This window comes from Giraffa tippelskirchi, chromosome 4 (assembly GCF_054371585.1).
Source record: "Giraffa tippelskirchi isolate mGirTip1 chromosome 4, T2T-mGirTip1v1.2.pri, whole genome shotgun sequence".
NCBI lineage: Eukaryota > Metazoa > Chordata > Mammalia > Artiodactyla > Giraffidae > Giraffa > Giraffa tippelskirchi.
Window position 1 is genome coordinate 3,746,800 of NC_137278.1, and position 27,907 is coordinate 3,774,706.

Consider the following 27,907-nt stretch of genomic DNA (forward strand, 5'->3'; position numbering starts at 1 on the left):
CCCAGCCTCAGGAGGCCGAGGGGGCCAGGGAACACCTCTTGCCCTCCCCTAGACAGGACCCCTGGAAGTGGGACCGGGGGCTTTCGTCCCTGAAGCAAGGACCTCACTGCCCCATTCCTAGAGAAGGCCCTGGGCTGATGTCTGCCCTCCCTGCCTCCCCTGACCACAGCCACTCAGGGCGCCAGGAACCCGGGGAACAGGCTGTTCTCAGACCAGCCAGCTCCCTCACCCACCCCCCGCCCACCCTGGCTGCTCCCAGCCCCGGGCCCTGGCACACATGTCTGAGGGCCCGGGAGTCACAGGACAAACGGGCCTGTCTGCAGAGCCGCACTCCGGTGGCCCTGCCAGCCTGGTGGACCCACGGCCTCAGGAGGGCGCTGGGTGCCAGCCACGTTCTCCATCACACGTGGGACCTGTAGGGCCCCAGGGTCACCAGGTGGGCCCCAGCAAAGTCTCCGGCTGCTTCAGGATTAGACCCTGAAGTCCCCAGGGGGCAGCTCCCCCAGCCCTGCCCCAGCCGCTCAGCCGGCGCCCCCCACCCCCACCCCCCGCAGCCCCCCGTCCGCCCTCGGCCTCCTGTTTGTTCACTGACAGATCCCGTTATCAGCGGGCAGCACACACAGGAAGTCCGGCCGGGAAGGGCCCATCCCAGTCCCGATTTACACGGGATGGAGCATAAAAAGCCGCCCTTCCTCGGCCCGGGAGGAGCCTCCCTGCCCCGAGGCAGCCGTCCCCATGGCCCAGGAGCAGGCTCCAGCGGACAGGACAGGCGGGCGGCCTCCGGAGGCGCCTCGAGGCGGCGGGCGAGGGGCAGCAGGGCCCACCCCCAGCCCGGGGAGGCGGCAGAGGTGGCCATGGCCGAGCCGGGGCCCGGGCAGCAGCAGGTATGGCAGGGGCGGCCCCGCAGAGACAGGGCGCAGGCAGGACGGGCCGAGCGCCCTCGGCGGGCTCCGCTGACCACAGGCGCCTGTGGGCTGAGCGCCGAGGGCTCTCTGCTCTGGGGCCACCTCATCGTCACCCCTACTGGTGCCATCCTCACCTTGGCCAAGGGCACCCGCTGGGGCGGCCCGGTCTGGACGCCAGCCTGGCCTGCTCCACCCCCATACTTGGCGCTGGGCGGCCCAGCAGCTCTGTGACCCCTGGAAGGGAAGCGGGTGCAGTGGCGACCCTGCCGTCGAACCCCTTCCTGAGCCGCCCTGCCCTCCCGGGGAAGCCCCTGGGCTCGGCAGCAGGCCCCCTCCCCCTCGCTGACCCCTCTTCTCTGCGACCTGTGTGTCCCCAGGGCACACCCCAGGGATGGACAAACACCCCAAGAGTGTTGGGGATGGGCACCAAAGGGTAGAAAGGAACCCCCAAGCCAAGCCTGCGGCCAGGATGGGCCGTGGTGGGGGATCCCTCCGGCTTCTGTGGGGCTGGCTGGGGGTCGGGGAGAGGGACAACTTGGTGGGGCAGTGTGAGCATTCCGTTGGTCCCCCTGGCACCCTACAGGAGCCTCCTACCTGGAGCAGCACAGGTCCCTGAGGGGGCACAGGGACCTTCTTGGCCCCTGCCCGTCCGCCCCAGCAGTCTGTATGACGAGCACCCTCGTTCCAGTGGAGAAAGCAGAGGCTAACCCACCACCCAGCTTAGCAGCCGAGCAAGGACCAGCCCATCCAGCGCTCCAGGCCTCCCCTTTTTTGCTCAGGCCGGAGGTCAAAGGGTCAAGTGACCAGCTTCAGGGCCTGGATGGGGGCAGGGGATGGAGCAGGGCAGCTTTCCCCTCTGTCCCCACTAGGCCTGGCCCAGAACTCTTAACTGCCTGGGACCGCCTGCTGGGGTTGGAGGGAAGAGGCCCCTCCAGTGGCAGGGCGCCCCCTCCTTTAACAATCCTAGCATCCCAGCAGCAGCTCCCCTAGCCGCCCTCAGAGCATCTTCCAGGGGCTTCCAGGCCCCCTGGTCCAGGAAGGGGCTCCCGTCCAGCCACCTCGGGCCCTTTCCTTCCTTCTCCTCCTGGGCACCAAGGGAGGCCTGAACCGGATGCCTTAGGGCTGCTAGCTCTGCCCGAAGGCTCCCTTCCCGTGTACCCGCAGGACACCCACCCAGCACCCCGGGCTGCACAGAGAAGCTTTCCATCTGGGGGTCTCAGGCCCCCCCCGGCAATGGACACAGCCAGGCTGAGGGTGTGGGCAGAGCTGAATGGCCATTTGAGGGTGGGGGTCTGCAGGCCAAGCGCAGGCTGAGGGCTCTCAGCGGCATAGAGCCTGGCCCATGCCCCCACCTGCCCTGGCATGTTAGGGTGACCAAGGCTGCGTGTCTGACCCACAGACCCCGGCACCAGGGAGGCACGGGCAGCCCTCACCACCCAGAAGAGCTGCTGCCGCCAGTGTCCATGGCATGAGGGAGCCCCCTTCCCCAGGTGAGTGCCCCGGGCAGCAGCAGAGGGCCTGGCCCGGCCTGGGCACCTTTTACCTGCACACACATGCACTTAAGTAAACAGGGCCAGGGCTCGGGTTCGAGGGAGACACTGCTGAGACGGGCAGGCACAGGGAGGGCTCTGATAATCCCAGTGCACAAGTGACAGAGTTCCCAGGAGGGCCGGCCACCCCGTACCTGGTCCCCGCCGCCCCCTCCACCACCTGGGGCTGCTTCAGCCCACGTTGCAAACGTGCAAAGGGGCCTGGACAGGAGAGGGGACCAGCCGGGAGCCCCCCGCGGTGACCATGCAGTCAGGGGACTCCTCGGGGGCCTGAGGCGCACTCAAGGGTGGTCCCAACAGTCCTGAACAAAGGCAGAGCCCAGTGGAAGCCCCGCAGGCCCCCTAACCTGGCACTCTGGCCAGGAGGGAGGTTCAGCGCACACCTAGGAGCCAGCAGTGCGCCGCTGAGGCCGCCACCCCCTCTTTCCACCCACCCCCATCTCTAGAAGTCTATGCGCCTGGGGGGGTCACTGCCGTCCACCCCACGTGTGGCTGCAGGGCAGCCGTGGCCTTTAGCCAGCCCCTGGTGCCTAGTGAGCTGGCTCCCCGGTTGCGATGGCCATCCCCGGGAGCCGCTGCTCAGCCTGAGGGTGTCGAGAGCTAGCTGCCCCCGGCCCGCGTGGGCTCTGCCTCCGGGCACCTGGCCGCAGTCTCAGCCCTGCGTCCCGGGGGCGGGCTGGGAGGTGCGGCGGCGATGGGGGCGGGCTGGGCCTCCGGAGCCCCGGTTCTAGCTGACTCACTGCCCGGCCCCGGGGGCGCCTTCGCCGCGGGGCCTCAGTTTCCCAACCTGCGCAATGGGGGCGGGAGGGGGGTCTGGCGCCCACCGGGGGCCCGGGCCGGGCCGGGGGCGGGCCGGGCGGGGCGGGGCCGGGGCTGGCGGGCGGGCGGGGCCCGGGCCCCTCGGCGCGGTGGCGGCAGCGGCGCGTGCGCGCCCCGGATTGGGCGGTGAGTGCGGAGGCAGCGGGGCGCCCGGCGAGGGGCGCCGGGACTGCCGCGGGCTGGGGGTCTGCTCACAGTTCGGGCTGGGGTCCGGGGGGCCTGGGGCCGGGAGGGCGGGGGCCCTGGCCTCTCGCGGAGCTGGGGCCGCGGGGGGACGGGGGGGGGGGGCGACGCGGAGCGACCGCAGGGAGCCCGGAGGTGAGCGGGCCCGGAGCGCCGGGCTCTGCCCCGCGGGCACCGACCCCCAGCCCGGCCCCCAGGTCCGGAGAATGGGCCCAGCGGCCTTGGCACAGGGCGCTCCCTGCTGGTGACGGGTGACCCGGGCCCGGCCACGAGGGGTGGGGGTCCCTGGGCGGGGTGGGGGGCGCCGCGGCCCCTTATCCCCCTATCCGGGCCCTGCGGCTCCCCCAGGGCTTGGCTCGGAGCCCCGCGGGCCGGGACCCCGCAGCCCAGGCCAGCTGTACCCTGCGGTGGCCGGAGGGGGTCACTTCACCCTTACTCCTGCTCCCCACGGTGCAGGAGGGAAGGGGAGGCGTGGGGTGGGCGGTGGAGAGGGCGCACCCCCACGGAGGCATCTCACCCCGCGTCTCCGCATCCACCACCCCCGGTCCTGAAGTCCAGAGCACCCCTCCCGGTGGAAGAGGGGACCCAGGGTTACCGCCCTGCGGTCGAGTCAGGCCCCTTCTCTGTGGACTCAGTCTCCAGGGGTGGCAGCTGCGCGTGGTGCAGCCCCCCCACCTTGAGGCAGGTGGTGGGCAGGCTCCTGCAGACCCTCAGAGGGGATGGGGCAGTATTGCTTGTCATCCTGGGGGCAGCGCGGGTCCCCCTGCCCTGCCTGCCTGCCTGCCCTGGCTCCCCGCCCCCGTGGGGCTGTAACTGCAAAGGGAAATGAAGCTGCTCGCCCCCAGCACGGGAGGCCAGGGCCAGCCGCTTCCTCTGGGCTAGGAGAAAAGCATGACTTTCAAAAATCCAGTCTCTCCTCTGAAGAAACACGACTTCCTTCCTAACCAGCTTTCCATACGTAGCGGAGGTGCTGGGTGGGTGTTTGTGGAGGACAGTTACATGTGCACGAGGTGTACCCCCCAACTGCCCAGTGTGGGTGACCTCAGGGTCTGCCAAAGCAGGGAGGCCCCTGCCTGGCGCTGCCAGCCCACCGGCCCGCCTCTGCCTTCCCGGGGCCCATTCCCAGGGCCACCTGTCCCCCCTCATTTCAGTTTTTGCTGGGAGGGCCAGGCCCCCGAGTGTGTCCCTCACAGGGTGCCCCCCGCCGAGTTCATCCCGAGCTGCCTGACTGCAGGTTGTACCCCAGTCCGGAAACTGCCAGGAAGCAGCCACCCCCTGCTGTCCCCAAACTAAATCCAGCGCCTCAGTTGCCCACTGCAGCCTCTCCTTGCTTGGCCACCCAGCCTCCCCTCTCGGGCCCCCAGCAGAGAATGGTGGGCGGCTCGCAGGAAGGACCCTCGTGCAGCTCTAGGGCCAGGTGGGGCGGCGGGTGAGGGCCTGGACGGAGCGCCCAGCTGACTCCCAGTGTGGATCCAGGGCTCAGCGGTGCTCCTGGTGGTCCCTGTCTATGGGGCTGACCGTCAGAGTCAGAGGACACTGAGTCCCAGGGAAGGAGGCGACTGTACCCAGACTCTGCTGCCTGCCCCCAGCACACGCACAAGCTCAGCTCCTTCCTGTGCCCTTTCCTTTGGGGGGCCTGGGAGAACCTCAGATGGGGCTCCCGGAGCAGGGGAGCAGAGAGCTCCCAGACTCTTGGCTGCACACAGGGACGGCGGCTTGTCACGCACGGACCATTAATTCTGGGCGAGGCTTTCTCTCCTCCCCAGGAAGTGCTCTCTAGCCTCCCTGGCTCCCACCCACCGCCAGGACAGGGAGGCGACCAGCTCCACTGGCAGGTGGGGTGCTGCTCCAGCCCCCCCACCATCCAGGGCCCAATGAGCCACTGTCCTGGGCGCCCTGGAGGCGGTTCGCACCGCTGGCTCAGGCCCCAGCATAGGAGTGACCCCTCCGAAGGGCAGGCCCCGGCCCCACCCCGAGGAGGACCTCCTGCCTGCCGGGCACCTACACCCCCAGGCTCCCAGGCCTGGCACATGAGGTCCCTGAAGGCTGCCAGGGCCAAACCAGCTGGGGTGGGTTTCAGGCCTGCCACGGATGCCCCACGTGCAGACCGAGGTTTGGGGTACAAGCCCTGCTCTGCTGTGGGACGGCACCAAGCCCAGCTAGGGGAGGGAGGAGTGGTCCCCCCTCGTCCCCCGCCTTCCCTGGTGAACTTGACCAAGCCCAGCAGGGTCCAGGTGCCTCTCCCCAGGCGAGTGCGTCAGCTTCCATTTCTAGACCCTGGATGTCCTGGCCCTTCTGTGGTCCCGGGGTGGGCTGTATGTGGCTGGTGAGGGCCGGCCTCCTTGTCCAGGCGGGCTGGGGGCAAGGGGAGTGGACACTAGCTGTGGGGGCTCCCCTGCTGCAGTGAGAGCCGGGCAGGTGTCAAAGTTGAGGGGACACGTCTCTCCCGTGGTGCCAGCTCGGGGGGGACCTACAGAGGGACTTACGGGGCTGCACTCTGTGCTCCAGGCCACCCCAAGGAGAAGGCTGGTCCACTCGGAAACTCGGGCCATGTGGGGCTCCCAGGAGCTGCTTCCGCTCTGGTTCCTGGTGCTGGCAGCGGGCGGCACAGAGCACATCTACCGGCCTGGGTGAGCCGGGGCTCGGGGCCACGGGGTGTGCAGCCAGGAGCCCTCAGCCCTTCCCGGGAGCAGCCCCCAGTGTCCCGGGAGCTGGCGTTTCCCTGCGGCCCCTGCTGAGGGTGCCGTCGGGAAATCCCCTGCCCAGGACCCCGGCTCCCCTGGGCTCTGGGACTGGAGGGTGCCAGCCCTGGGAGGCCTCTGCTGACTTCCTGGCCCCGTCCCTCCCCGCCCCCCCGCAGACGCAGGCTGTGTGTCGTCGGGGCTCCCCGGGGCCCTGTGTCCGAGTCCTTTGTGCAACGTGTATACCAGCCCTTCCTCACCACCTGCGACGGGTACCGAGCCTGCAGCACCTACCGGTGAGCGCCCCCCGCCTGCCGCCTGCCACACGCAAGCCCTGGGGCCGGGAGGGCGGTGCCCCCCAGAGGGAGACCGAGGCCCCGAGCAATGAAAGGCCTTGCGGAGGCCAGGTCCAAGTGTGTGCTGGAAACGGGAGTCTCGTGTCACCTGGGCGGCTCCGGACTCAGGAAGTGACTGCCGTGCCCGCAAGAACCAGCCACTCCAGGGGTGTCTGGCGCATCAGCCCCCCCCCCTCATTTTAGAGGGGTCCCCCACCTTGTCTGCGCCCCTTCTCTTTGGGGACACTCCCACCCCCCACCACCACCCAGCATCATTGGTTGCGAGATTTTACCCACTTGGGTCCCTGAAACTTGCCTCTTCCTGGTCCTGCCGTCTGGGCTCCAGGGGGTACGCCCTCCCCTCGGCAGCCCCCCCCAACAGTTACAGATGGAGATCCTTCCCCTCCTCCAAGACCCAGCACATCCCAGTCTGAGCCAGCATGGGCTGGACTGGGGGGCAGAATCTCTCCTTCTTCTGTGGGGATGTGATGTGGTTGGGAAAGATTCTATTTTCCGTGAGGTTCTTAAGGACCTCTGGTGGGGGACGGGGACAGGGTGGGAAGCCCCTTTCTCTCAGGGCCTAGACCCCCCAGAATAGGAGACTCCCCCCAAGGCATCACCTCTGCTCCACCCAAGGCTTTGCTGGCCTTCTGCCAAGCCTGCGGGCCTTGCTCCACACGGCAGCCTGGGGCAGGGAGGTGGCTCATGCGGTGACCCTGAGGTGCCCTCCCCGGGGGGAGAGGCACTCTGGGGGCACACCTGCTGACCTCGTCCATGCTGGAGGAGATGGCTCGTGCAGCTTCTGAATGGCACGGGGCCGGAGCCAGCCCAGAAGGCGGGCAGCTGGGGAGACGGGGTGTGGAAACCAGGCCCCGGTGGGGGGACCTGGTGACACCACGGAGCCCCCGTCCCCACCTGCCACCGCACCTGTGAGGGCCACAGGCCCCTCTGAGCAGCCACTGCCCCCTCACAGGACCCTCTACAGGACCGCCTACCGCCGCCGCCCTGGGCCAGCCCCTGCCCAGCCTCGCTATGCCTGTTGCCCCGGCTGGAAGCGGACCGGCGGGCTGCCCGGGGCCTGTGGGAAAGGTGAGCGCCCGGAGCACCCGGTGTCAGGGAAAGCGAGTCCCATTCCACAGCCCCAGGGCCGTGTGGGCGGCTGGCCTCTGAAGACAGGAGTGGAGCGGGTCCTGCGTGGCACCCATCCCCTGGCTGCACGCCCCCCCTGGCGGGGCCCCGGCACTCTCCTGCATTCGTGACAGGCCTCCCCACCCCCACAGCAATATGCCAACCACCATGCCAGAACGGAGGGAGCTGTGTCCAGCCTGGCCGCTGTCACTGCCCTGCAGGATGGCAGGGCGACGCCTGCCAGACAGGTGAGGCTGCACCCGGCCACCCAGAGGGGTAGGGAGCCCCTGGGCACCTCCTACGGGTCCTGGCAGCCCCTTAAGGGGTGGGTCTTGAGGGGGCTCAGGGTGGGTGCTCGGGCATGACACCCCCTTTCCCGCAGACGTGGACGAGTGCAGTGCCGGAGGAGGCGGCTGTCCCCAGCGCTGTGTCAACACGGCGGGCAGTTACTGGTGCCAGTGTTGGGAGGGGCACCAGCCATCCGTGGATGGGGCAGTCTGCCTGCCTGAGGGAGGGGCCCCCAGGGTGACCCCAGGCCCCACGACAGGTAAGGTGCCTTCTTGCCACTCTTGCTGCTGTGCCTGGGGTTGGGCAGAGAGGGCCCAGAGTCGGGGTTGGGGGGGGACCCTGGAGGGAGGCTGCACGGTGGCTTCCCGCGGGGACGGTGGGGAGGGCTTCAGCTCAGCCGCCAAGCAGCCGGAGACAGAGCTCCTCCGCTGGTGACGGGACATTATTACTTTTGGTACGCGCTGTGACACTTCAAACTCGTACCGTGAGTAATAATGCGCCGTCAGCAGCCCGGCACGGAGAGCACACAGATGTCGGCCCAGACCACCCTGAGCACTGCGGCGGCGTCGGGGACCCTGGCCCCCAGGGGGCGGGCGCGGGTGAGGCTGCGACTGCCCGGGGCCACCTCACAGCCCTGGAGGAAGGTGGGGCCCAGAGCGGGCAGGGGCAGGACTCGGCATGGCAGCAGCTGGGGCTGGAACTTGGTCCTGAGGGCTGGGCCCCATGCCGGGAGGCCCCCCCCCGCCCCGCCCTGCATCGGGCTGTGAGGCTGGCCCAGGGCTGGAGGTGCGGGGTGGGAAGCCGGGCCTCCCTGACTCCACAGCTCCCTCCCCAGGAGCCGACAGTGAGGTCAAGGAGGAAGTACAGAGGCTCCAGTCGAGGGTGGATGTGCTGGAGCAGGTGAGGCTTGGGCTGGGTTCCCCAGGGCGGGGGAGCCTCAGCCTGGGAGTGGGGCTCTGTGGGGGTGTCCTGGTGAGGAGGCTTCTTGGATGCCCACAGCTTAGGGTGCCCTTGGTCTGGGCACTATGCCCAGCGGACGATGTCTGGGACCCCACCGAGAGCCAGAACCTCAGTCCAGTCTATTCCTTGCCTTTGTCCCTACAGGGACAAAGTGCCCTGAGGCCTTCCCACAGGGTCTCCTTGACCTGAAACCCCCTCAGAAGCCCCTGTCTCCCCTCCCCCAGCCCCTCTGACCGGGGGTCCCAGGCCTCGGGGACCCTTGGCCAGGCGGGCCTGTGTGATGTCATCTGTGTCCACCAGTCTCCGCGTGCTTCCGGTGCAGCGGCCCCTCTGGTGGACACTGCGGGGCCCTGCAGCTGGACCTGGGTCTGGGGGTTGGCAGTGCCTTGCCGGCCACCCTATTGTCCTTAAATCCTTACGGAACGGACAGGGCAAGGGGCTGGCCCAGGGTCACACAGGTCTCCCCCCGGCTCCCCGGGGCCTTGCCCACCCCACAGAAGCTGCAGCTCGTGCTGGCCCCGCTGCACAGCCTGGCCTCGCGTGCCCTGGAGCACGGGCTCCCTGACCCGGGCAGCCTCCTGGCCCACTCTCTCCAGCAGCTGGACCGCATCGACTCTCTGAGCGAGCAGATCTCCTTCCTGGAGGAGCAGCTTGGCTCCTGTGAGTGCTGCGGGCCCCGTGACCTCCCCCCAACACACACACACACACACACACACACACACACACACACACACACACACACCCCAACTGTGAGTGCTGCGGGCCCCGTGACCTCCCCCCCAACACACACACACACACACACAGACACACCAACACACACACACCCCAACACACACACACACACACACCCCAACTGTGAGTGCTGCGGGCCCCGTGACCTCCCCCCAACACACACACACACATCCCAACACACACACACACCCCAACACACACACACCCCAACACACACACACACCCCAACACACACACACACACCCCAACACACACATACACACACACCCCAACACACACATACACACACACCCCAACACACACATACACACACACCCCAACACACACACACCCCAACACACACACACCCCAACACACACACACACACCCCAACACACACACACACACCCCAACACACACACACCCCAACACACACACACACCAACACACACACACACCAACACACACACACACCAACACACACACACACACACACACCCCAACACACACACACACACACACACAGCCTAGGACCCCTGCTCCCACCCAGGTCAGAGGGTGGAGGGCGGGGCTGCCACAGGCTGAGTGGGCGGGTCTGGATGGGCCCAGAAGGTGCTGAGAAACAGTGACCTCTGACCCCACCCCCCCACCCCTCATCGACCCATAGGTTCCTGCAAGAAGGAGGTATGACAGGCCCACCGGCCCAGTCCTGGCTACCGAGAGGCTGGAGAGGCTCTCCTCACCCCGCCCCCTGCCCCGCCCCAGTACCCCTCTGCTGACCACGGAGGCCCCAGGGCACCCTCCCCCCCAGGGCAGGGTGGAGTGAGGGTCGTCCTGTGCGAATCCAGCCCCAGCCAGCCAGTCCCCTGCACCCCGGCCGACTCTCGGTGCCTGTGGGCCCACAGACCAGGACGGTACGAGGCGCCCTGCCCAGGGCCTGCGGCCTGCGCCCCTCACTGGGCAGCTCTGTCCTTTGTCAGAATAAAACGAGACTTGAGCTGCTGTGTCCACAAAGGCATCTCAGGAGTGTCCTGAAGCTGACGGGCCTCCCCCAGGCTGATAGCCATGTGCTGGGAGAGAGGCAAGACAGCCTTGGGGCTGGCGGGGAGGCTGCCAGCCGTCCCTCCCCGGGCTCCCCTGGACAGGGTCTTGGTGCCGTCTCTCCAGTTTGTGGCTCAGCTGGGAAAGAATCCACCTGCAATGCGGGAGACCTGGGTTCGATCCCTGGGCTGGGAAGATGCCCTGGAGAAGGGAACCACTACCCACTCCAGTATCCTGGACTGGAGAACTCCATGGTCTGTATAGTCCACGGGGTTGCAAAGAGGCGGACACGACTTTCACTTTCACTCCAACAGGGGCTGGAGGAGGTGGTGTCAGTGAAGGTGACACTGGCCTCCCCCGGTGACAAGCTGGCTGCACCCCTAGCTGGCAGCCAAAGAGCAAATCTTTAGCTTCCTTTCTACGTGCCTGCCCGACCCCTGGGCGTGCCTGCCACCCCCAGTGGAAGAAAATATTCCAGGATGACCGTGGCCCCAACCTCGGCAGGAACACTAGGAGGGGGTTCCCACACTCGTCTGGGGGCGGGGGAGGCAAGGGCAGCTTGAGGATGGGAACCCGAGGCAACCCCGCCCACCCTCTGAGTGACCACGATTCACCAGGCACTTCCAAGAGTTCGTTTATAAAAAACAGTGATGAGCACAGTACCAATTCAGCAGACTTGCTCCCCAGAGCCGGCGGGAGCCGCAGACCCTGCTTTCTGGCTCCCTGAGGCCCAGCTGGCCTGAGACTACCTGGTGGTGTGAGACCAGGCATCCTGGCCCCCAGAGCCCCGCCTCTCCCTGAGGGCCTGATGCAGGCCGTGGCCGGCGGCAGAGCCCGCCTCTGTGCCCCACAGGCCTGGGCGGGAGGGTGGGGGCCGGGCAGCTCGGCCCTGCCCTATCAGCCCATGGGGGTCCAGGCCCGCTCCCACGCCAGACCCCGGAGGCACAGGGGTGGGCGAGGCCCTGCCCTCAGAGCTTGGGGGACTGACTCTCCCTTGCAGGGACATCAGGGGGCCTGGACCCAAGGCAGTGACAGGAAGAGAGGCCCCGCTTCCGGGGGGGGATGGCTAGAGGGGACACGGTGGTGTCTGGTGAGCAGGGGGGGTCCCTCTGTCCATCGTCCAGCCAGGTCCTGCCCTGCCCCAGGCCTCAATTACTGGGCCTCCTGGGCGTCAGGCCCCAAGGGGGCCCCGTTCTCCTGCGGGGTCTTGGATATGTGGAAGAAGCGTGTCCTCATGGCCTGGTGGCAGGTGTCCAGAAGCTTGGGGACATCAGCGATAGTGAGGCCACTGGTGGGGATGGCGTCCAGCACCTCCACCTTGATGGTTCCTGTGGGGGCGGGGTGGGGGTGTCAGCTCCCTGGGGGGCTCTCGTGGGGGGCCTCTCTCCCCCACTCTCAGCTGCCTGCCAGCCTCCTGAGGGCCTGGGCTGGGCCAGGCTCTTCCCGACACCCTGGTCTCCAGTGGTTGGCTTTTAATTGCGAATCACTGATGCAGGCACACACGCGCTCTCAGGCACGTTCACAGTGGGCATGGATGAAAACGCGTCCCCTTGTGAGGACCGGTCAGGCTCCAGGACATTCCCTCCCCCAGGAGGCTCTGGGGCAGCCCCCTCCTGCAATCCACAGGGGTGCAGACGGCCTCAGGGTCCTGGGTGTGGGGCAGGCAGCTTCTCCCTTGGACTCCACTTCCCACCTGGGCACCAGGCACCCTCACGTGGGGGTCTGGAGGGAAGGTCGGAGGGAGGTCCCAAGCTCCGTGGTGGAGGGCGGAGTCTCCCTCCGTGGTGGGGGGGTACCCGGGTGGCTGCTGCCTGCGAGTCGGGCCTGGATGCATTGGCTTGGAGCCCACCCTGGGCACAGGATGCGCACCCCTCAAGGCCCCCCGAGCTGTGGGCATGGCCTGGCCCATGTGTGTGAAGCTGGGCCTCCGCCCACCCCTCGGAGCCCCGGTCTCAGGGCTCAAGGCGGGGCCTCCTTCCTTCTTCCCCCAGTCACTGAGGGGCACGGCCTGGGAGTGGCCTCCAGAAGTGGGGTCTGGGTGTTACGGGGACTGAGATCGGGTGGGCGGGCCTGTGTGTGCACAGATGTGTGTGTATGGGGGGGCAGGGGGCTACCTGAAGTGAAGAGCTTCGTCTTACAGCTGTAGAATGAGGAGAAGCTGGAGTAAACCACGGGGATGATGGGTACCTGGGGATGGCAGACGTAGCAGCCTGAGGACGGAGCCCAGCCCGACCTTGGAGCCTGATCCCCAGGAACGAGCTCGCGGGCAGACCCCTGCATGCCACCATGGCCCCTGTGGCCACCGGGCAGGCATACCAGCCTGCCTCAGGGTGCTTCCACACATTGCCCCAGGGCACCCTTCATGCACTGGGTGGCCCCAAGTCCATAAACTCATCCTGCACATCTTCATCCAAGTATCCCCTCCTCCAGGAAGACTTCCTAGGTTGGCACACATCCATCCAATTCACATTCCGCATCCCCCAAGGGTCCCAAGATGACCCAGGGCCCTGTCCAGTTTAGCCAGAGGAGGTAACTGAGGTCTTTCTGCCCATCTCTTCCTTCCCAGCCTCTCCCCCCACCCCAGGGAGGAGCTGGGGGCAGCTCCAGCCAGGGGAAGGGGCAGGGCCTGCCGGTTTTCCTGGAAGACACCAGGGTCAAGTCCAGTGGTGTGGTGGTTCCAGTGTCGGAAATGGCACCTGGGAGTAATCATTAACCCCGGGGTGGGGGTCTGACAAGAAATATGCTGCCCAGCGTCCTGGCTGAGACTGCCCTGACCCCACCACCCCACAAAGCTCCTCTCTCCTCTCCCATGACCTCCGTGACCCCTTCTCCATCACAAAGGGAAGAGACGCCAGCCCCGGGCCGCAGGCCAGCCCCGGGCCTGCGGCGGAGGTGTCCTCCTCCTGGTGCTCGGGCAGGGTGGGGATCAGAGCGCAGGCTCCTCCGTGGGCGGCCCGTCTCCCCTCTCTCCAGCCCCCCCACTGCCGGCATTGGCTGGGAGCTTCTGGAAGGAAGGCTCTCCCAGCCTTGCTCAGGGCCACCAGGGGGTGCTCGAAGCCACTGTCCCAGGTGAAGGTCAGGAGAAAGAGCCCTGCTCAGCTGCCAGCCTGACCCTGACCAGGCAGGAAGAAAGGCCCCCTGCCCCCTGCAACGGCTTTCCCCTGCGCACAGCCCCCAGCACAGGACCAGGGGCTGAGACAGGGCACCCTAACCCACCAGGAGCCCCGCCCCACAGAGGGACATGCTCCAAGCCTCTCCCTCCCTCACCCCGAGATCCCCGGGACACCTGGGACAAACTGTACCCCTAGAAGTCAAGGACCAGAGCAACAGGAAGCCGTGTGCAGGGCTCAACGCTCACTCTGTCCTGGCCCATGTGAGCCCTGGTGCACACCCCACCCACCACCCCCACCCAGCCCCTGCCCAGTCCCAAACCCCACCCCGGCTAGGGGTGCGGGGGGACTGAACGCGACCTTGGCATAGCCCTCCTGATAGCCCAGGCAGCCGGCCTTCTTTACGCCAACCCCAGCCCCCTCGCCCGGCCAGCGGGAAAGCGGGGTGCTGGAGCTCTGTGGGCAGGTACAGAGGTGATGAGCGTCATTCCAGCTGGCCCTGGGCTGACCAGGCCCCAGCCTTCACGCTCAGAGTGGCTAAGGGGCCCCAGGGACTGCCCTCCATGGCAGCTCACAGATAGGTGCCGCCTATCCAGAGGCAGGTGGTCCCCAAGCGCCAGCGGCCCCGGCCCGGCCGGGAGGTCACCATCAGCCGTAGGCCAGCCCGGATGCGCTTCCCACCCAGACCGCCCCAGGAGGCCGCAGCCCCGACGCACCTGGGCCTGGATCGCCAGGTAGAAGGCGCCTTTTTTGAAAGGCAGGAGATCCCCGTTGTCATTCCGCGTGCCCTCTGGGTAGATCCACACTTTGAGCTGTCGGGGAGACAGGAGGCTGCACCCAAAAGCCAGAGGCCGCCCAGGGAGGCACCCATCCCCGGGGAGCCCCACTTCTCAGCAGAGACCACCACGGCTGACAGTCAAGGCCCTGTACCTGGCTCTTCCGTATGCGATTCACAGGCATGCACCAATGAGGTGTGTTCTGCCACAGGGACTCACCCCTGGGGCCGACCTGACACCACGACCAGACGTGAGTGTCCACAGAGCCGGGCACCCCGGCCCCGGGCACTTACCTTCTCCCTGACCATGCGCTCGCCCACGTCGGTGATCACGCTCATGGCTGTCTGGGAGCGCTGCCGGTTGATGAAGAGGACGCCCCCCAGGTACATGATCAGGCCCACAGGCCCCAGGAAGAGCAGCTCCCGCTTGGCGATCTGCACGCAGCGGTCGGGGAGGACCTCCATGAGGCCTGCAGGCGCCGGACGCCAGGCAGGGTCAGAGGAGACACAGCGCAGCTCAGGGGCCACTCCCCAAGGAGAAGGGGGCCAGCCCTGGGCCTGGGGCACCACTGGCCCCTAGGCGCTGTCTGGCCTCTGGGCCTCAGCTTCCCAGCAGGGGAGGCACTGAAGCAGGGTTCCCGCTGCAGAGCCCGGGGCCCCTGCACAGGCTGCCTGGCCACCTGTTACCCGCCAGAGGGAGGCGCAGGTCCCCGGCCCATCCAGTGTCAAATCCCTGCCTGCTAGATCAGCTGGGTCCAGCCTCCACCAAGTAGGACAGCAGCCTCCTCCTACCCCCAGGCAACTGGGGGGGGTCAGCCCTCCTCCAGACCTGCCCCCCTCGCCCCTGCAGCCCGGCCTACCCATCATGTCCAGGATGCTCTGGTGGTTGGAGATGATGACGCAGGGCCGGTCCTCGTCCAGCGTCTCACGGCCTTTGACTTCAAAGCGGAGGCCGTATGCATACTTGAAGGACCGGACGAACCAACTAATGATGCTGCGGGGGAGACGGGCCCCGTGAGCAGAGGGCCACTGCTCCGGCGTAACTCGGGCTCCGCATGAACAGCCCGAAGACCCCCAGCCCTCCCTGGCAGGCTGGCCACTGACCCTGAGCTCACCTTCCCCTCCGAGAGCCTTCAGGTCTTGTCCCTCAACAGGATGGAGAGTGCCCCCCTGCCCCCCACCATCCCAGCCAGTGACATGAAGGTCACACGGAAGCAAGGCCTCGGGGACCCTGACGCCCGGCTGTGGGAAGGACGCCTCCTTCCACGTCTGTGTACCCATATCTGCACCTGTCATCCAGCCTCCACCCCCCAAGTCCTGCCTGTCACCCCAGGCAGGGGGCTTGGCTGAACGGGGATGGAGACTGAGAACCCCCCTGGCCGGACTGATTTTGTTCTCAGCCCAACGTGGAGAGACCCCCCGCAGAGGAAGCGGGGGGGGGGGCCTCCCACGGGAAGTGACCACCCCTCAAGGCAGAGCCACACCCAAGGGAGGGAAGCGTGGATACCAAGCGGAGACCTTGGTGAAGAGCTGAGGGCTGCTTCCTGGTTCGAAAGAGGCGCTGCTGGGGAGACTGGCCTGGCAGGCACCATTAAGGCGACAAGGCCTTCACTCCTCCTTGTCCTACAATGCAGCAGCCTGCCCGTTTCACACACACACACACACACATACACACACTCTCAAGGTCACACAAGGATGCCAGTGGAGCTAGGATGTGCGTGGGCCCTGCTCCTGGCAGGAGGCTGCCCTGGGCACTCGTGACCTGCAGGGGCCTGTCCCCGCAGGATGTGATGGGTGGGGGAGACCACGCATGTCCCTGGGGACAGTGTCTTCGGGTAGCTGGCTGGCAAGGAGAAGGTTGACACCGCACACACTTGGCACAGGACAGGTGCCAGTGAGGGGTCAGTGCACACGAGGTGACGGAACCTGAGGCTTGAGGTCACTCCTCTGCCGTTCCTGCAGGGCCCCTGGGTCCTTCCCACCGTGGGTGGCGGTGGGAAGCCCACTGAGGGTGGGCTCCTGGTGACCCAAGAGCTTTCCACTTCCCGCACAAGATTCATGCACACAAACCCACCCCCGCCAGGGAGCTCCTCACAGTCCTGACCGGGAGGGAGGCCTTTTCCACTTCAGCCAGAAGGGTCTGGACTCAGAGCTGCTTCTCAATAGAGCAGAGGCTCAGAGCTGGGCCCTTGACCTGAAGGCAGACTCAAGTCTTTACACGTGTGGTTAAAATACACGTGGCACAACATTGGAGAAGGAAATGGCAACCCACTCCAGTATTCTTGCTTGGAGAATCCCAGGGACGGCGGAGCCTGGTGGGCTGCCGTCTATGGGGTCGCACAGAGTCGGACACGACTGAAGCAACTTAGCAGGCACAACATTTACCCTCTGAAATATGCAGTTCAAGTGCCGTCACATTGTTGTGCAACTGACCCCACCCTCCTTCCCCAGGACTCGTTCATCTTCTCAAATTGATGGACACGCCGTTCTCATCACACACACTCCCTGCCCCAGGCCCCAGCATCTACTTTCTGTCTCTGCAGATAAGACTCCCCTGAGCCTCACACAAGTGGATCCTACTGGATCTGCCTCTCTGTCTGAAAGGAAGGCTCACATCTGGCCCACACAGCCTCTCTCCCCTCCTTCTCCCATGGCGCAGGTGGGTGAGAGGGGCTCTGCGAGGGAGGAAGCTGAGCCCAGGCTGCTCTCACAATCGGGCCAGCCAGCCTTGCTGGATCTGGAAGCCGGGCCATCCTCCTTAGCTCTAAGCCTCTGCCAGCTCGAGCCAGACCTGTCCCTTTTTCTCCATCCGGCTCAGAGGTGCCCCTGGCAGGACACTCTCGGGAGACCTCGACTGGCCATCTCAGTTGGGGAGCCTTGGGCTTCTCGACTGCCAAGAGAAGGCTTCTCGGGTCATTGTGAGGACTGACAGACCCAAGGAGGGGGCGCAAGCAGGCCATTCATGAACAGGAAAAAACGTGTGTCATCCAACAACACAGAAGCATGCAGTCTCACTGGCCATCAAAGGAAATGCGGATTGAAACAAGAAGCCCTATCCTCATCCTTCAGATTGGCAGAGAACAGCCGGATAACAGGAGGTGTCGGCAGGTGTTGGGAAACGGCCCGAGGCTGCCGGCAGAGGTGGGGGACCGCAGAGGTTTCCGGAGGAGGGCAGGCTGGCAGCACCTAGCAGAGCCCTTAAGAAGCCTACTCCCTGAGATCTGCAAGCCTCTTCTGGCAGCTAATCCTAAAGCTGCCAACGCACAGGCGCGGTCGGGATTAGGGAAAGAACACCTCAGTGTCCCCGTGGGGACAGCTGAGATAGACAGGGCTGCGGCAGAGGAAAGAGCAAAGATCCCTATTTATTTGCTGCCAGGACCGTTCCCGGGACTTCCAATGCAAACCTGTTGTTTGCATTTCCCTGCCAAGCTCACAGGCAAAGTCCCAGGCCACATCTGGGAAGGACAGTGGGTCCCTCTGGTAGTGGTATCTACTGGCTCCATTTTTCTTCTTAAACAATTGTGATGAAGGACTTCCCTGGTGGTCCAGTGGTTAAGATTCAGCCCTTCTAACACAGGGAGGCCCGGGTTCCATCCCTGCTTTATTCCCTGATTGGGGAACTAAGATCCCGCGTGCTACGTGACTCAGCCAAAAGGAAACAAATTGTGGTGAAATATATATAACATAAAATCTATCATTTTAAACCATTTACAAGTGTATAATCCAGCTGTCCCAAACATCCATCTCCAGAACTTCTCTATATTTTCCTTTTGTATCTAATTGACAGGATCAGTATTTGGGGGGCGGGGGGACAATGAAAGATACTGTGTATAAGACTCAGCTGAGCAGGGGCCTCTCCTACCCCAGTTGAGGCAGACCTCCCAAGGACCAAAGGGTTCCAGGAGGGACAGACAGGACCAGGGGGCAACTTGCTACATTTTACAAATAACTGCACTCAAAACTAAAAGACACAGCCACTGACATAAGTACAGGAATACGTAAGTACAGGAAGCTGCAAAAGAAAGGGCATCTCGGGAGCAGACAGAAGCAAGCGATGCTCCTTAAAGGGAGGGGTCCGTCAGTCACTCCCTGCAGTGGGGTGGGCACCGGGGGTCTCCCTCTTCCTTCTCCTACTGTCCCGTCTTGTAAAGGTTTTCTGTAAAGGTCGGGGGGGACATCGTATCATTTTCACAGTGCTTCCTCCAAGAGGAGGGAGGCCGCCCAAGCTGTGCAGAGGCTCCAGGGCCTGGGCAGGGAGAGCCAGTCTGTCCTGGCCTGGAGTGCAGGACGCTCATAACCACAGGGACGGACACCCCACACCCACAACCGGGAGCGGCAGCTCCACGCTACCTGCCAAGCCTGCTCGGGGACAGACGCCAACTGTCCAGTTTCGCTCAGACAGTAACCCCACAAGGTCATATACTCCTGCACCAGGGAAGTGGAGGCTCAGCAAAGCTGAGCAACTTGCCCAGAGTCACACAGCGGGGAAGCTGGGATGGGCTGGAGCCCACCCCTAAACCTGACTTTGGCAAAATGCATGGAAAATGCCAGGCACAGGCCCACTTGGAGGTGGAGCGATGGCTCCAGGGTTTCCAGGTGGACTGTTCGAGCTCCTCTGCAGGCCTCCCCTCACCTCCTGAGGGGGCTCTCTGGCCCCCACCCCACCCCCAGCAGGAGGAGCACTGCCCTTCTCTCCCAGGCAGGAAGCTCCGAGCAGCTGCCCTCACCGGGCAGCCAGGCCTGCCCAGCCCAGGCCTCTTCCGGAGCCCAGCTGACCCCAGTGCCCCTCCCCACAGGAAGCAGGGCCCCAGCTTCAGGGTGGGAGTCACAGGCGTGGCCAGGGATGTTCGCACCCACACCCTACAGCCCCAATTCCAGTCCTGCCTTCCCCGGGGAGGCAGAGCCAAGGCTGCCTAAAGCCGGGTGGCCCAGCCTTCTAGAAGCACTGCAGGCAGGTGGGTGACTGATGCCAGCTCTCCCCGCAAGGCAGGGGGGCCCACCCCCCTTTCCAAGAGCCCACGGGGGCAGTGATCTCCTTAAGCAGAGGCGCTATCCTCACCCCTCGTGGGTCTTACTCAGGAGCCCTCCACTTAACCCTGATCAGGACCGCTGGCCTCGAAGGAAGCACCATAAACATGTGGATTCTCGGGGGCCTGGGGCCGAACCCCTGGCAGCCAGCCTCTGTGGACCAGCCACGCTCATCTGCCGACACCCAGACCCCGCCCCAGTTCTGGGTCAGACAGGCCCTGACGCTCCTCTCACAGCTGTGACTTTGGGCAATGTACTTGACCTCCCTACACTTCTTGTTTCTGCTCCTGAGATTGGAAGGTCACAGACGGGTTGAGCTAGATGAGGCTGGAACGCCCTAGACACCTGCCGGGCCGGGGAGCCCTCCACAGACAGTGGCTGTGTTGGCGACAACACAGGCAGAAAAGAATTCAAAGTAAATGAAAGAAGCCCCTCCCCCAGCCGGTACCTGCTCCTGGCCACTGGGAGGTGGTTCAAGGTCAGGTCTGAGCTACCTGCTGACCTTTGCCCTCAGTCCCGACTCAGGCTAGACAGCCATGCGGAGACCCAGGAGCTACTTCAGCCAAGCAGTGCCAGTCCTCAGCCAGACCCCGTGGGCTCTGCCCCACAACGTGGCGGGGGTGGAGGGGGGTAGTTGGTGGCACTCACTCGGGAAGGCCCTGCCAGGAGGGTGGGGACACAGAACCATCGGTCCGCTCAGGGGACAGGAGGCCCCAGGAAGCCCGTCTGGCAGGCAGGGCCCTTTCCCAAGCGTCAGATGAGCTGGAACACAGGTTGGGCAGGAGCTGGGGGCACTAGCCTCTGCGGGTGCCCAGAGGTGCTAATGGGGACTCAGGAGCGGGGTGGAGGCCAGAGGCCTGGCAGGAGGTGAGGCCGCGAGCAGTGTCCAGATCTCAGGAGCTCTGCTTCCTGGCCTGCAGGAGTCCGCCCAGAGGGAGGGTTGCTCCCACCGTCCCACCCCAAGACCAGGACCCCAGGCCCTGTCTGCAGCGATGCCCATCTTCCGAGTGGGTGGGGGCTCCACCGACCCGGCACCTCACTGTCCTGCCCCCCACCCTACAGCCTAGCTGTGGTCCCAGGCTGCCCGTCCTGATCACCTGGAACGTGAGAAAAAGGAAACTCTCTGCGTTAAGCTGCTGTTATCTGGCTTCCTGATCCTACAGCCAAACCCAGTTCTAACACACACGGCCATCCCAGGCCTCGCTCTCTTCTCTGCCGAGCGGGTGTGATAAGGGCACCTGCCCCCAGGACAAGGACACAGCCTCGCCTGGCACGCAGGCCCCCGCCAGTCTCGGAGGGGGTCCCTGGCCTCGGCCCCAGCGTGCTTGCAACAGTGCCTGCCTCTGGTCCTCCGCTCCAGCGCTGCCCGGCACGCTCAAAACTCACAACTCAAAAGCAAAGGCCTCCTCGAGTGCCCCATCACAGAGAGGGGCTGCTCGTTACAGGGAAGACGGGAAAGTGAGGGGGCGGGTGGAGCTGGGCTGTCCTCCTGGAACTCAGGACTTCCCCCGAGCCCCGTCTCCAGCCCAAAGCGGCCATGGTGCTGCCTCTAGCCCTGAATGCTGGGTGAGACAGAGGAAAGATGAAAAGATCCACCCTGAAGTCATCCTCGGTGGCTCTGCAGCCTGGGTCCGCCGGGTCCTAGCTCTGGGACCTGCCAGTCGCCTCCCCACCCCCACCCCCCGGAGACATGAGTTTCAAGCTGCTTCTCTGCAGACTCATCTGTAAAATAGGACTAGGAACAACCCCTCTCCCTAAGGATGAAGCACACAGTGCACGGTGGGTGCACGACACAGCTGATGGGCAGAGTCCTTTCCGGAAGTCAGGGTGAGGCTGGAGCGGGGGGCAGCCAGGCACCCACAGTCCCAGCCCAGGAGGGGCCTGCAATGAGGGAGGTTGTCCTCATGGGCCTGTCCCTGGAGGGGCACAGTGCCTAAAGGGACACAGCGCCTCCACGACTTCTGCATTTCTCAGCCCTCCATGGCCATGTCCCTTGGGGAACTCAGGTCCACAAGGGACCCTCCTCTCTGCCGTCACTGGGGAGCTGTGGGTGTCATCACTATGACCCACCCTGTGGGACCTGGGGCTGCAGGGGAAGGGGGCTGCAGGTTCCCGGACTCCCAGGCCTGCCTCTCTCTGAGGAGCACTCAGCACCTCCGTTATGTCCTGGGTTGGCCTCTGCAGAGCCTGAGTCAGGAGAGGTCCCGGGGAAGGAAGTTCCCTCCTGAGCACCTGAGGAGGACACCCCAGGGGGCCCGAATCTCGTGGGAGGCTGGAGGCCAAGCTGGGCTCTGGGAACAAGCCGGAGACAGCAGAGGCCACAGGGCTGGCTAGGCCTGGGGTGCCAAGTGCTGGTCAGGCCGGCCTGCCAGTTCCACCACCTGGTCAGAAAGGGTGGCTGTGACTTCCAGTCTGACCCCGGGGAAGCAGCTTTCAGGCCCAGGCCTGGAAGAGCGAGCTGGACCCTTTAAAGACAAAGGTGCCTGACAACACAGAGCCAGGGAGAGAGAAGGTGGCTGCTGGGGACACCTGCTGGGAACCTGCTCCAGGACTCGCGTCCCACCTGCACGCAGCACAGGCAGCACAGGCCGGGCTCAGAGCTCCCTCCTGCCTCAGAACCAGACACGCCACCCTCGGGCCCGGCTGTGGGAGGGCAGCTGCCCCTCCGAGGAGCTCACCAGCCCTTGCTGCCGGAAACCACCCCCTGCCCCGCTCCTGGCTGGCCCCCAGCAGGTGCGGAAGGGACTCAGGCTGTAAGCCCACTGTCTGCAGGGGGTCCCAGGGCCTCACACTCAGGCCAGCACTCCTGCGGGCAGGGCCCAGCCCTGAGGAACCCCCTATTTCTGGATACAGGCCCTCCCCATCCCAGTGAGCTGACCGCTTGGGAAGACAGCTGGAAAGGCAACAAGTGGGCCACCCTGTGATCTCTGCTCCTTGGGTCGCTGCCCTGGGCCACGTGGGGTGGGGGGGCAGGGGCGGGGCACTAGAGACCCATGGCCCACCCACCAGGCTTCCCCACTCTTAGTCCTCACGCCCACTCCTGGTGCGGCGGGAGCCACAGATCCCTGAACACAGCCTGGAAGAACTGTACAGCGCAGGCCAGTCTGGCAGCGTCAGCCCGTCCAGATGGACAAGGCCAGGAAGGGGCAGAAAGCCAGGACCCCTCACCCCCTGCCCTGCGAGCTCTTGGGTGGTGGGGACCTCAGGGAGCATAGTTTCCCCACCCCAGGCCACGGCCAAAAGGCCATCATTGCCAAAGCCACAGGGTGGCATGTTAGCAACGGCCCCTCCCCATCGGAATCTGGGGGAAAGGGCCAAGGAGCCCCTCTCGGGCCACCATGCCCCGCCCCCGGCCCCCGGCCCTGCCCGGGAGGGGTCTCCACCTCTTCCTGTCAGCCCAGCCTGACCCCCACCGCGGCAAGCTCCCCAACCCACGGGGCGGCGGACACCCCAGCCACCACCGCGTTCTCTGCCCGGGCTTAAAGCTGGACCCCAAGGCCCAGCAGTCCCTGCCCCACCTCTCCGGGCTGGAGCCACCACACCTTCCTAAGCGGAAGAAAGGGCTTGAGCCCTGTCGCGCTCAGGGCCCGACAGGTGGGCGGGCGGGGTGGCGGGGAGGAGACTGAGACGCCCGGGCGCGGCGAGGCTCGGCGGCTAGCCCCCACCCCCGCCCCCCACGGGGAAGCGGCACCGAGCTTCTGCCCGCCCGGCCCGGCCGCATTCCTCTCGGAGCCGCCGGCACCCTGCGCGGCGCCGAGGGCCAGACCTCTGTAGAGCCCTCCGTGCCGGCCCCGGGGCAAGGGCGCGGGGACAGGGTGATGCGGGCTCCGGAGGCCGCAACCCACCCACCGCCACCCCCCGGCGCGCTCTCCTTCCCGCTCTCCCCTCGGGCGTCCGAGAGCCTCCCGCCCCCGGGAGCCCGGGAGAGGCGGGCGCGGCAGGAAGGAGGGAAAGGACACGGGAAAGTTAGGGAAGCGGAAGCGGCACCCCCGCGCCCGCCCGGCCCCCCTTGCCTCATGTTCTCCACCGTCCGGCCCCCGTGGCGTAGCAGGCAGACGACCGCGGCGATCGCCGAGGCCGTGAAGCAGAAGGCGCAGTACAGGCCGATCTTGGCGTAGAACCGGGCCGAGCGGCTCAGCTGCGCCAGCAGCAGCAGCAGCAGCAGCGCCGCGGTCAGCCACGGCCACAGCTCCATAACCGCGCCCGGAGCCCCGACGGCGCGGGCCGCAGGCTGCCTGCCTGGGCTCCGGCCGCGGGCTGGCGGCGGCAGCGGGCCCTCCTCCTCGCCCCGCCCGGCCGGCGCCCCTTATTGCGAGGGCGGAGGGGCGGGGCGCCCGGGCGGGTGAGCGCTGCGCGCGAGGGAGCGGCGAGGTACGCCCCGCCCGCCCGCGAGTCCACACCCCCCGCGCGGTCCCCGCCCCGCCCCGCCCCGCCCCTCCGCCCCGGGACGGTGCCCCTGCCCAGGCGCCGGGCCAACCCCCGCCGCTGGCGCTGCGCCCGCCCACAGCCCCCGCACCTCCGCCGCGGGTGGCCTGGGCCGTGGCGCCCCGCAGCCCCCCACCTCCGGGCCGGACGTCCCCTTACAACCGCCGGCACCGCCCCTGAGCCCAGACAGCGGCTCCAACGGCCGCCGGAGGACACGACGGCGCGTGCCAGCCCGGTCACCGCACAAAGGGGCCCTTGAGCCGCACCCGGTAACCAACCGGGTAGCCTGCCCTTTCGGGTCCCCTCCGGCGACTGCGGGGAGACCCAGGCTGGCGGGGAGGGGTGGTCTGAGGACGTGCTGGGTAGGCAGGAGGCGAGTTTGTGGGCGGGGCCGGGGGTGCCGGACAGTGGGTGCCAGGGCTAGCAGGTTATCTCCTGCTCCAGGTGCCAGGCCTGCCCAGGGATCAGGCGACTGCGTTCAACTCAAGTGGATGGGCCAGCCTGGCAGGGCAATGGTGTGGCCAGCCTCTGGCTTGCCGGGAGGAGCTCCAGGTCACCCCTGGGGGAGACTGTCAACAGATCTCAGAGCAGACCCAGGTCACCCCCGGGGGACCGTGGGCAGATCTCCGAGCAGACCCAGGTCACCACGAGGGGGACCGGAGACTGTCAACAGATCTCAGAGCAGACCCAGGTCACCCCCGGGGGACCGTGGGCAGATCTCCTAGCAGACCCAGGTCACCCCGGGGGGTACCGTCGGCAGATCTCCGAGCAGACCCAGGTTGTAACACCAAGTTTCCCTGTGCACAAGTGCCCTCCGCTTGCGGCCCCTCCACTTGCAGCCCCTCCACTTGGGGCCCCGGGCCTGGCTTTGCTTCGATTGACCAATGGCCTCACACATGGTGCCTGGAGGCCTTCAAAAGATTGTTGTCAGCCTCTGTCCTATTTCAGATGCTGGGGCGTCTATCGCTGAGATGTTTTGCTGAAGCCCCCAAACTGCTATTTTGGGTGACAAGTACAAAATCTCCCATCATGGGTGACCAGGGGGCGTCAGGCCCAGAGGGACGAGGGCTTCCCTGCGGAGGGTGGAGGACTGGGCACAGGTGTTCTCACTTTTCACCAGAGGGGACCGTCCCTTCCCCTGGGTTACACCTGTGTGTGTTTCACAGTAAAGCCTGTGGCCCAAACCCCTCCGGACAGGGAAGCCTGGCGGGCTGAAGTCCATGGGGTTGCAAGAGTTGGACACGACTGAGCGACCAAACAAAAGCAAACTCCTCCGGCCATCTGCATCAAGTCCACAAGCTTCTCTCTTTCTGACCTTGGAGGAGGCCCGAAAGTGCTCCCCCCCGGGAGGAGGGGCGAGCGCTGGCACCACCGTGCCCAGGCTGGCCATGGGGCTGACAGACCGCAGGGAGACTCGAACAGAAGGTTTCGGGGGGTCAGCCACCGGTGCCGCAGGGTCCCCAATTCCGTCAGCTGGAGGCCCCAGGGGGCTCTTCCTGAGGCGTGGAATCCTGTCCTCAGAACCTCCGCTGCAGACAGCGCTGCTTGGCCTGAGGTCCTGTAGCTGCCAGCCGCCAGCACTGCCAAGGCGGCACCACCCACCCCTCGGATGCCTTCCCCGCCTCACCCTTCCCAGCATTTCCCATGACTCAGTCACGCGTTTATGGGTTTGTGTGTTCACCGCCCTTCTCACCCACCTCCCAAGCGGGGCCTGGCCAAGAGTAGCCGCCCCACGAGCAGCCCCCAGGGCCAGCGCTCCCCTACTTGACAGAGGTGACAGGGAGAGGCCGGCCCGGGCCCCGAACCCCCCCCCGCTGCCCCTGGCCCGCTGCCCTGTCCTGCTGCCAGGAGTGGTGGTTCCGGACGCCACTGTTTTGTCTTCAGACAGACGGAGGGGCTGTGGCTCAATTTTTATCTTCTTCCCCAGTTCCTTCCTCCTCTGGGGAAATGTGGAAAGAAAGTGTCCACTTTTCCCTCTGACTGGGGACGGGGGGAAAGGGGAGGCCTCAGACTTCCCTGGATCTGAGACACATCTTCAGGATTCTCCTGTGAAAGGAGATCTTTTTGTTTCTAGGTGAGTTGCCAGAGGATCCTCTGGGTTGGTGGAGACCCTGAGACAAAGGGTTTTCCTCTAAAATTAGCGCGCCCCCCTCAGGGAGCACTAGCTTGAGGGGCAGGGGTGTGCCAGCATCCTGCATGACCCTCTCGGGGTGCCCTGCGTCCCCGCAAGCACCCAGGGAAGGTGCCCGGTTCCTAGTAAGTCAGTAGCCCCACCCCTGGCCGGATGACGGCTGAGAGGCCTCCTGGGTGTTTGCGGGGCCCAGCCAAAGAGCACATGACACCAGGTGACATCTGGCCTGAACCGGCCCTGCCTGCAGACGCCACAGGAGCCTGCCGCGGGGGCGGCGCTGGGCCTGAGACCCACCTGCTTGTCCAGTCCCGGCCTCCGGGGTGGGGCCCTGAGGTCCTGGGTTGGCCTGGGCTCGGGTGGGGCCTCCGGAGGGAAGGGCCGAGCCTCTGCATTTCTGAAGGCCAATGTCACCCCTCCGGGCCCTGTGACATCTTTGAGCTCCGGATAGATGGCTAAGCTCCAAACTCCCCGAGCCTCAGTTTCCTCCTCGGGGCCCTTCTCCAGGCCTCTCCCTACTCTGCCTCTGGCACCAGGAGGCGGATTCCTCTCCCTTCAAACCTGCCCAGGAAAAAAAAGCCAGGAGGCGGGAGCCAGGAGGGGACAAAGGCTCAGAGTCACACGAGATCAGGGACAGCGATCAGTGCTCCCAGTTGGGGGCACCAGGAGGAGCCTCCCCCCCACCCTCTGGGGGAGCATCTCCGGGGGGCTGGCCCTCCTAGGGAGAAGCTCTTTGGGAGGAAGGCAGGCGGGGAGAGCACAGCCTGGCCTGCGGAAGGAGGTGCCCACCGAGGGGAGGGTGCTCGGGCGAGCCTGCCAGGGCCTGTGTGTTTGGGCCCTCTCGGTGGGTGTGCCCCCTCCGCCCCCGCCACTGGTAAATAAAGCAGCCTGTGAATCTTTCATGGGCTCGCACTTAAAAATAGATGAGACGAGGCCTCTGGGCCCGATTCCCGGGTCTTTGCAGTGCTGGGCGGTGCTGGGCCCACAGGCTCCCCAGGGAGGGGGTGAGGGCGGTACCACGGGCTAGGGCTCCACCAGGGTGCTGGCCAGGGCCCAGGGAGCCAGGCACGTGCGGCCCGTGCCCAGGGGCCAGCAGGAAGCCTCCACCTGGCTGTGGCGTCCAAGCTCCTGCGTCAAAAGCCTGGGGGGAAGGGGGCTGGGAGGGTGAGCAGTGCCCTCCTCCCAGAGGGACTCTGGGCTGGGGGACAGGGTCCGAGGAGCTGTCTAGGGACCAGTGACCGGGGAGTCCAGGAGATGCCGCTGGACAGAGGAGGGGAGGCAAGAACCCCGGCGGGGAGCCAGGGCTGGAAGCCCCCCAGGGGTAAGGCCCTTTCTGCAGCGGCCCCTCCTGTTGCTGGGGAGTGGAGGGCCGCTCCCCGCTCTCCACCGGGCCAGCTCTCCATGAAGGTGGCGGCCTCCATGCTCGGCCTCAACATACACGTCCGAGTTCCAGGCTCGGGTGGGAGCGGGGACCTTGGGATGAGAGGGACTAAAGGCAGAAAGCATCAAGGAGGGGCTTCCCTAAGGGTCAAGGCGGCCTCCCTGCCCCTGACATCAGCTGGTACCCAGGTCTCTGCTGGGTAGCCCCCGGGGATGGCCTCCCCCCATCCTCCACTGGACAGATGGGGGCCCAGAAGGGCAAGAGAGCACCCGGGGGCCCCTGGCCAGCAAGATGGAGCAGGAGATGGGGTTTGGTGCCGAGGGTCAGCCCCCGGGGATGACTGCAGACCAGCCATGCTTCTCTGGGCCTCGCTGTGCTCAGCCGGGCGTGGGGCCCAGTGCAGGCCTGGAGCACTGGAATGAAGGGGGACAAACAGCGTGAGGTTCCAGGCCCGTCCTT

General features: G+C 65.9%; 2 protein-coding genes across 7 annotated transcripts; one reads left to right on the forward strand and one right to left on the reverse strand.

The window, feature by feature from the left end:
* Positions 1–671: 671 nt before the first annotated feature.
* On the forward strand, positions 672–10,574 carry EGFL7 (EGF like domain multiple 7). Of its 4 annotated transcripts, XM_081590703.1 has the most exons (10): positions 672–884; positions 2,305–2,395; positions 5,966–6,087; positions 6,318–6,434; positions 7,447–7,562; positions 7,754–7,849; positions 7,984–8,148; positions 8,725–8,789; positions 9,347–9,509; positions 10,228–10,574. In XM_081590703.1, exons 3-10 carry the CDS (start codon positions 6,008–6,010, stop codon positions 10,248–10,250), a joined length of 825 nt encoding a protein of 274 aa, XP_081446829.1. In that variant the 5' UTR covers positions 672–884; positions 2,305–2,395; positions 5,966–6,007; the 3' UTR covers positions 10,251–10,574. The 4 variants fall into 4 exon arrangements, with proteins under 4 accessions (XP_081446829.1, XP_081446827.1, XP_081446828.1 ...); XM_081590701.1 differs by lacking the exon at positions 2,305–2,395 and having other exon boundaries at positions 708–884; XM_081590702.1 differs by lacking the exon at positions 2,305–2,395 and having other exon boundaries at positions 744–884; positions 8,728–8,789.
* Positions 10,575–11,218: 644 nt separating this feature from the next.
* On the reverse strand, positions 11,219–23,830 carry AGPAT2 (1-acylglycerol-3-phosphate O-acyltransferase 2). 3 transcript variants are annotated; one of them, XM_081590706.1, is made up of 6 exons: positions 23,528–23,830; positions 15,347–15,480; positions 14,781–14,956; positions 14,428–14,523; positions 12,716–12,788; positions 11,219–11,929 (listed from the first exon to the last, which is right to left on the reverse strand). In XM_081590706.1, the coding sequence occupies exons 1-6, from the start codon at positions 23,707–23,709 to the stop codon at positions 11,754–11,756; spliced, it is 837 nt and encodes a 278-aa protein (XP_081446832.1). In that variant the 5' UTR covers positions 23,710–23,830; the 3' UTR covers positions 11,219–11,753. The 3 variants fall into 3 exon arrangements, with proteins under 3 accessions (XP_081446832.1, XP_081446833.1, XP_081446834.1); XM_081590707.1 differs by lacking the exon at positions 14,428–14,523; XM_081590708.1 differs by lacking the exon at positions 12,716–12,788.
* Positions 23,831–27,907: the final 4,077 nt, after the last annotated feature.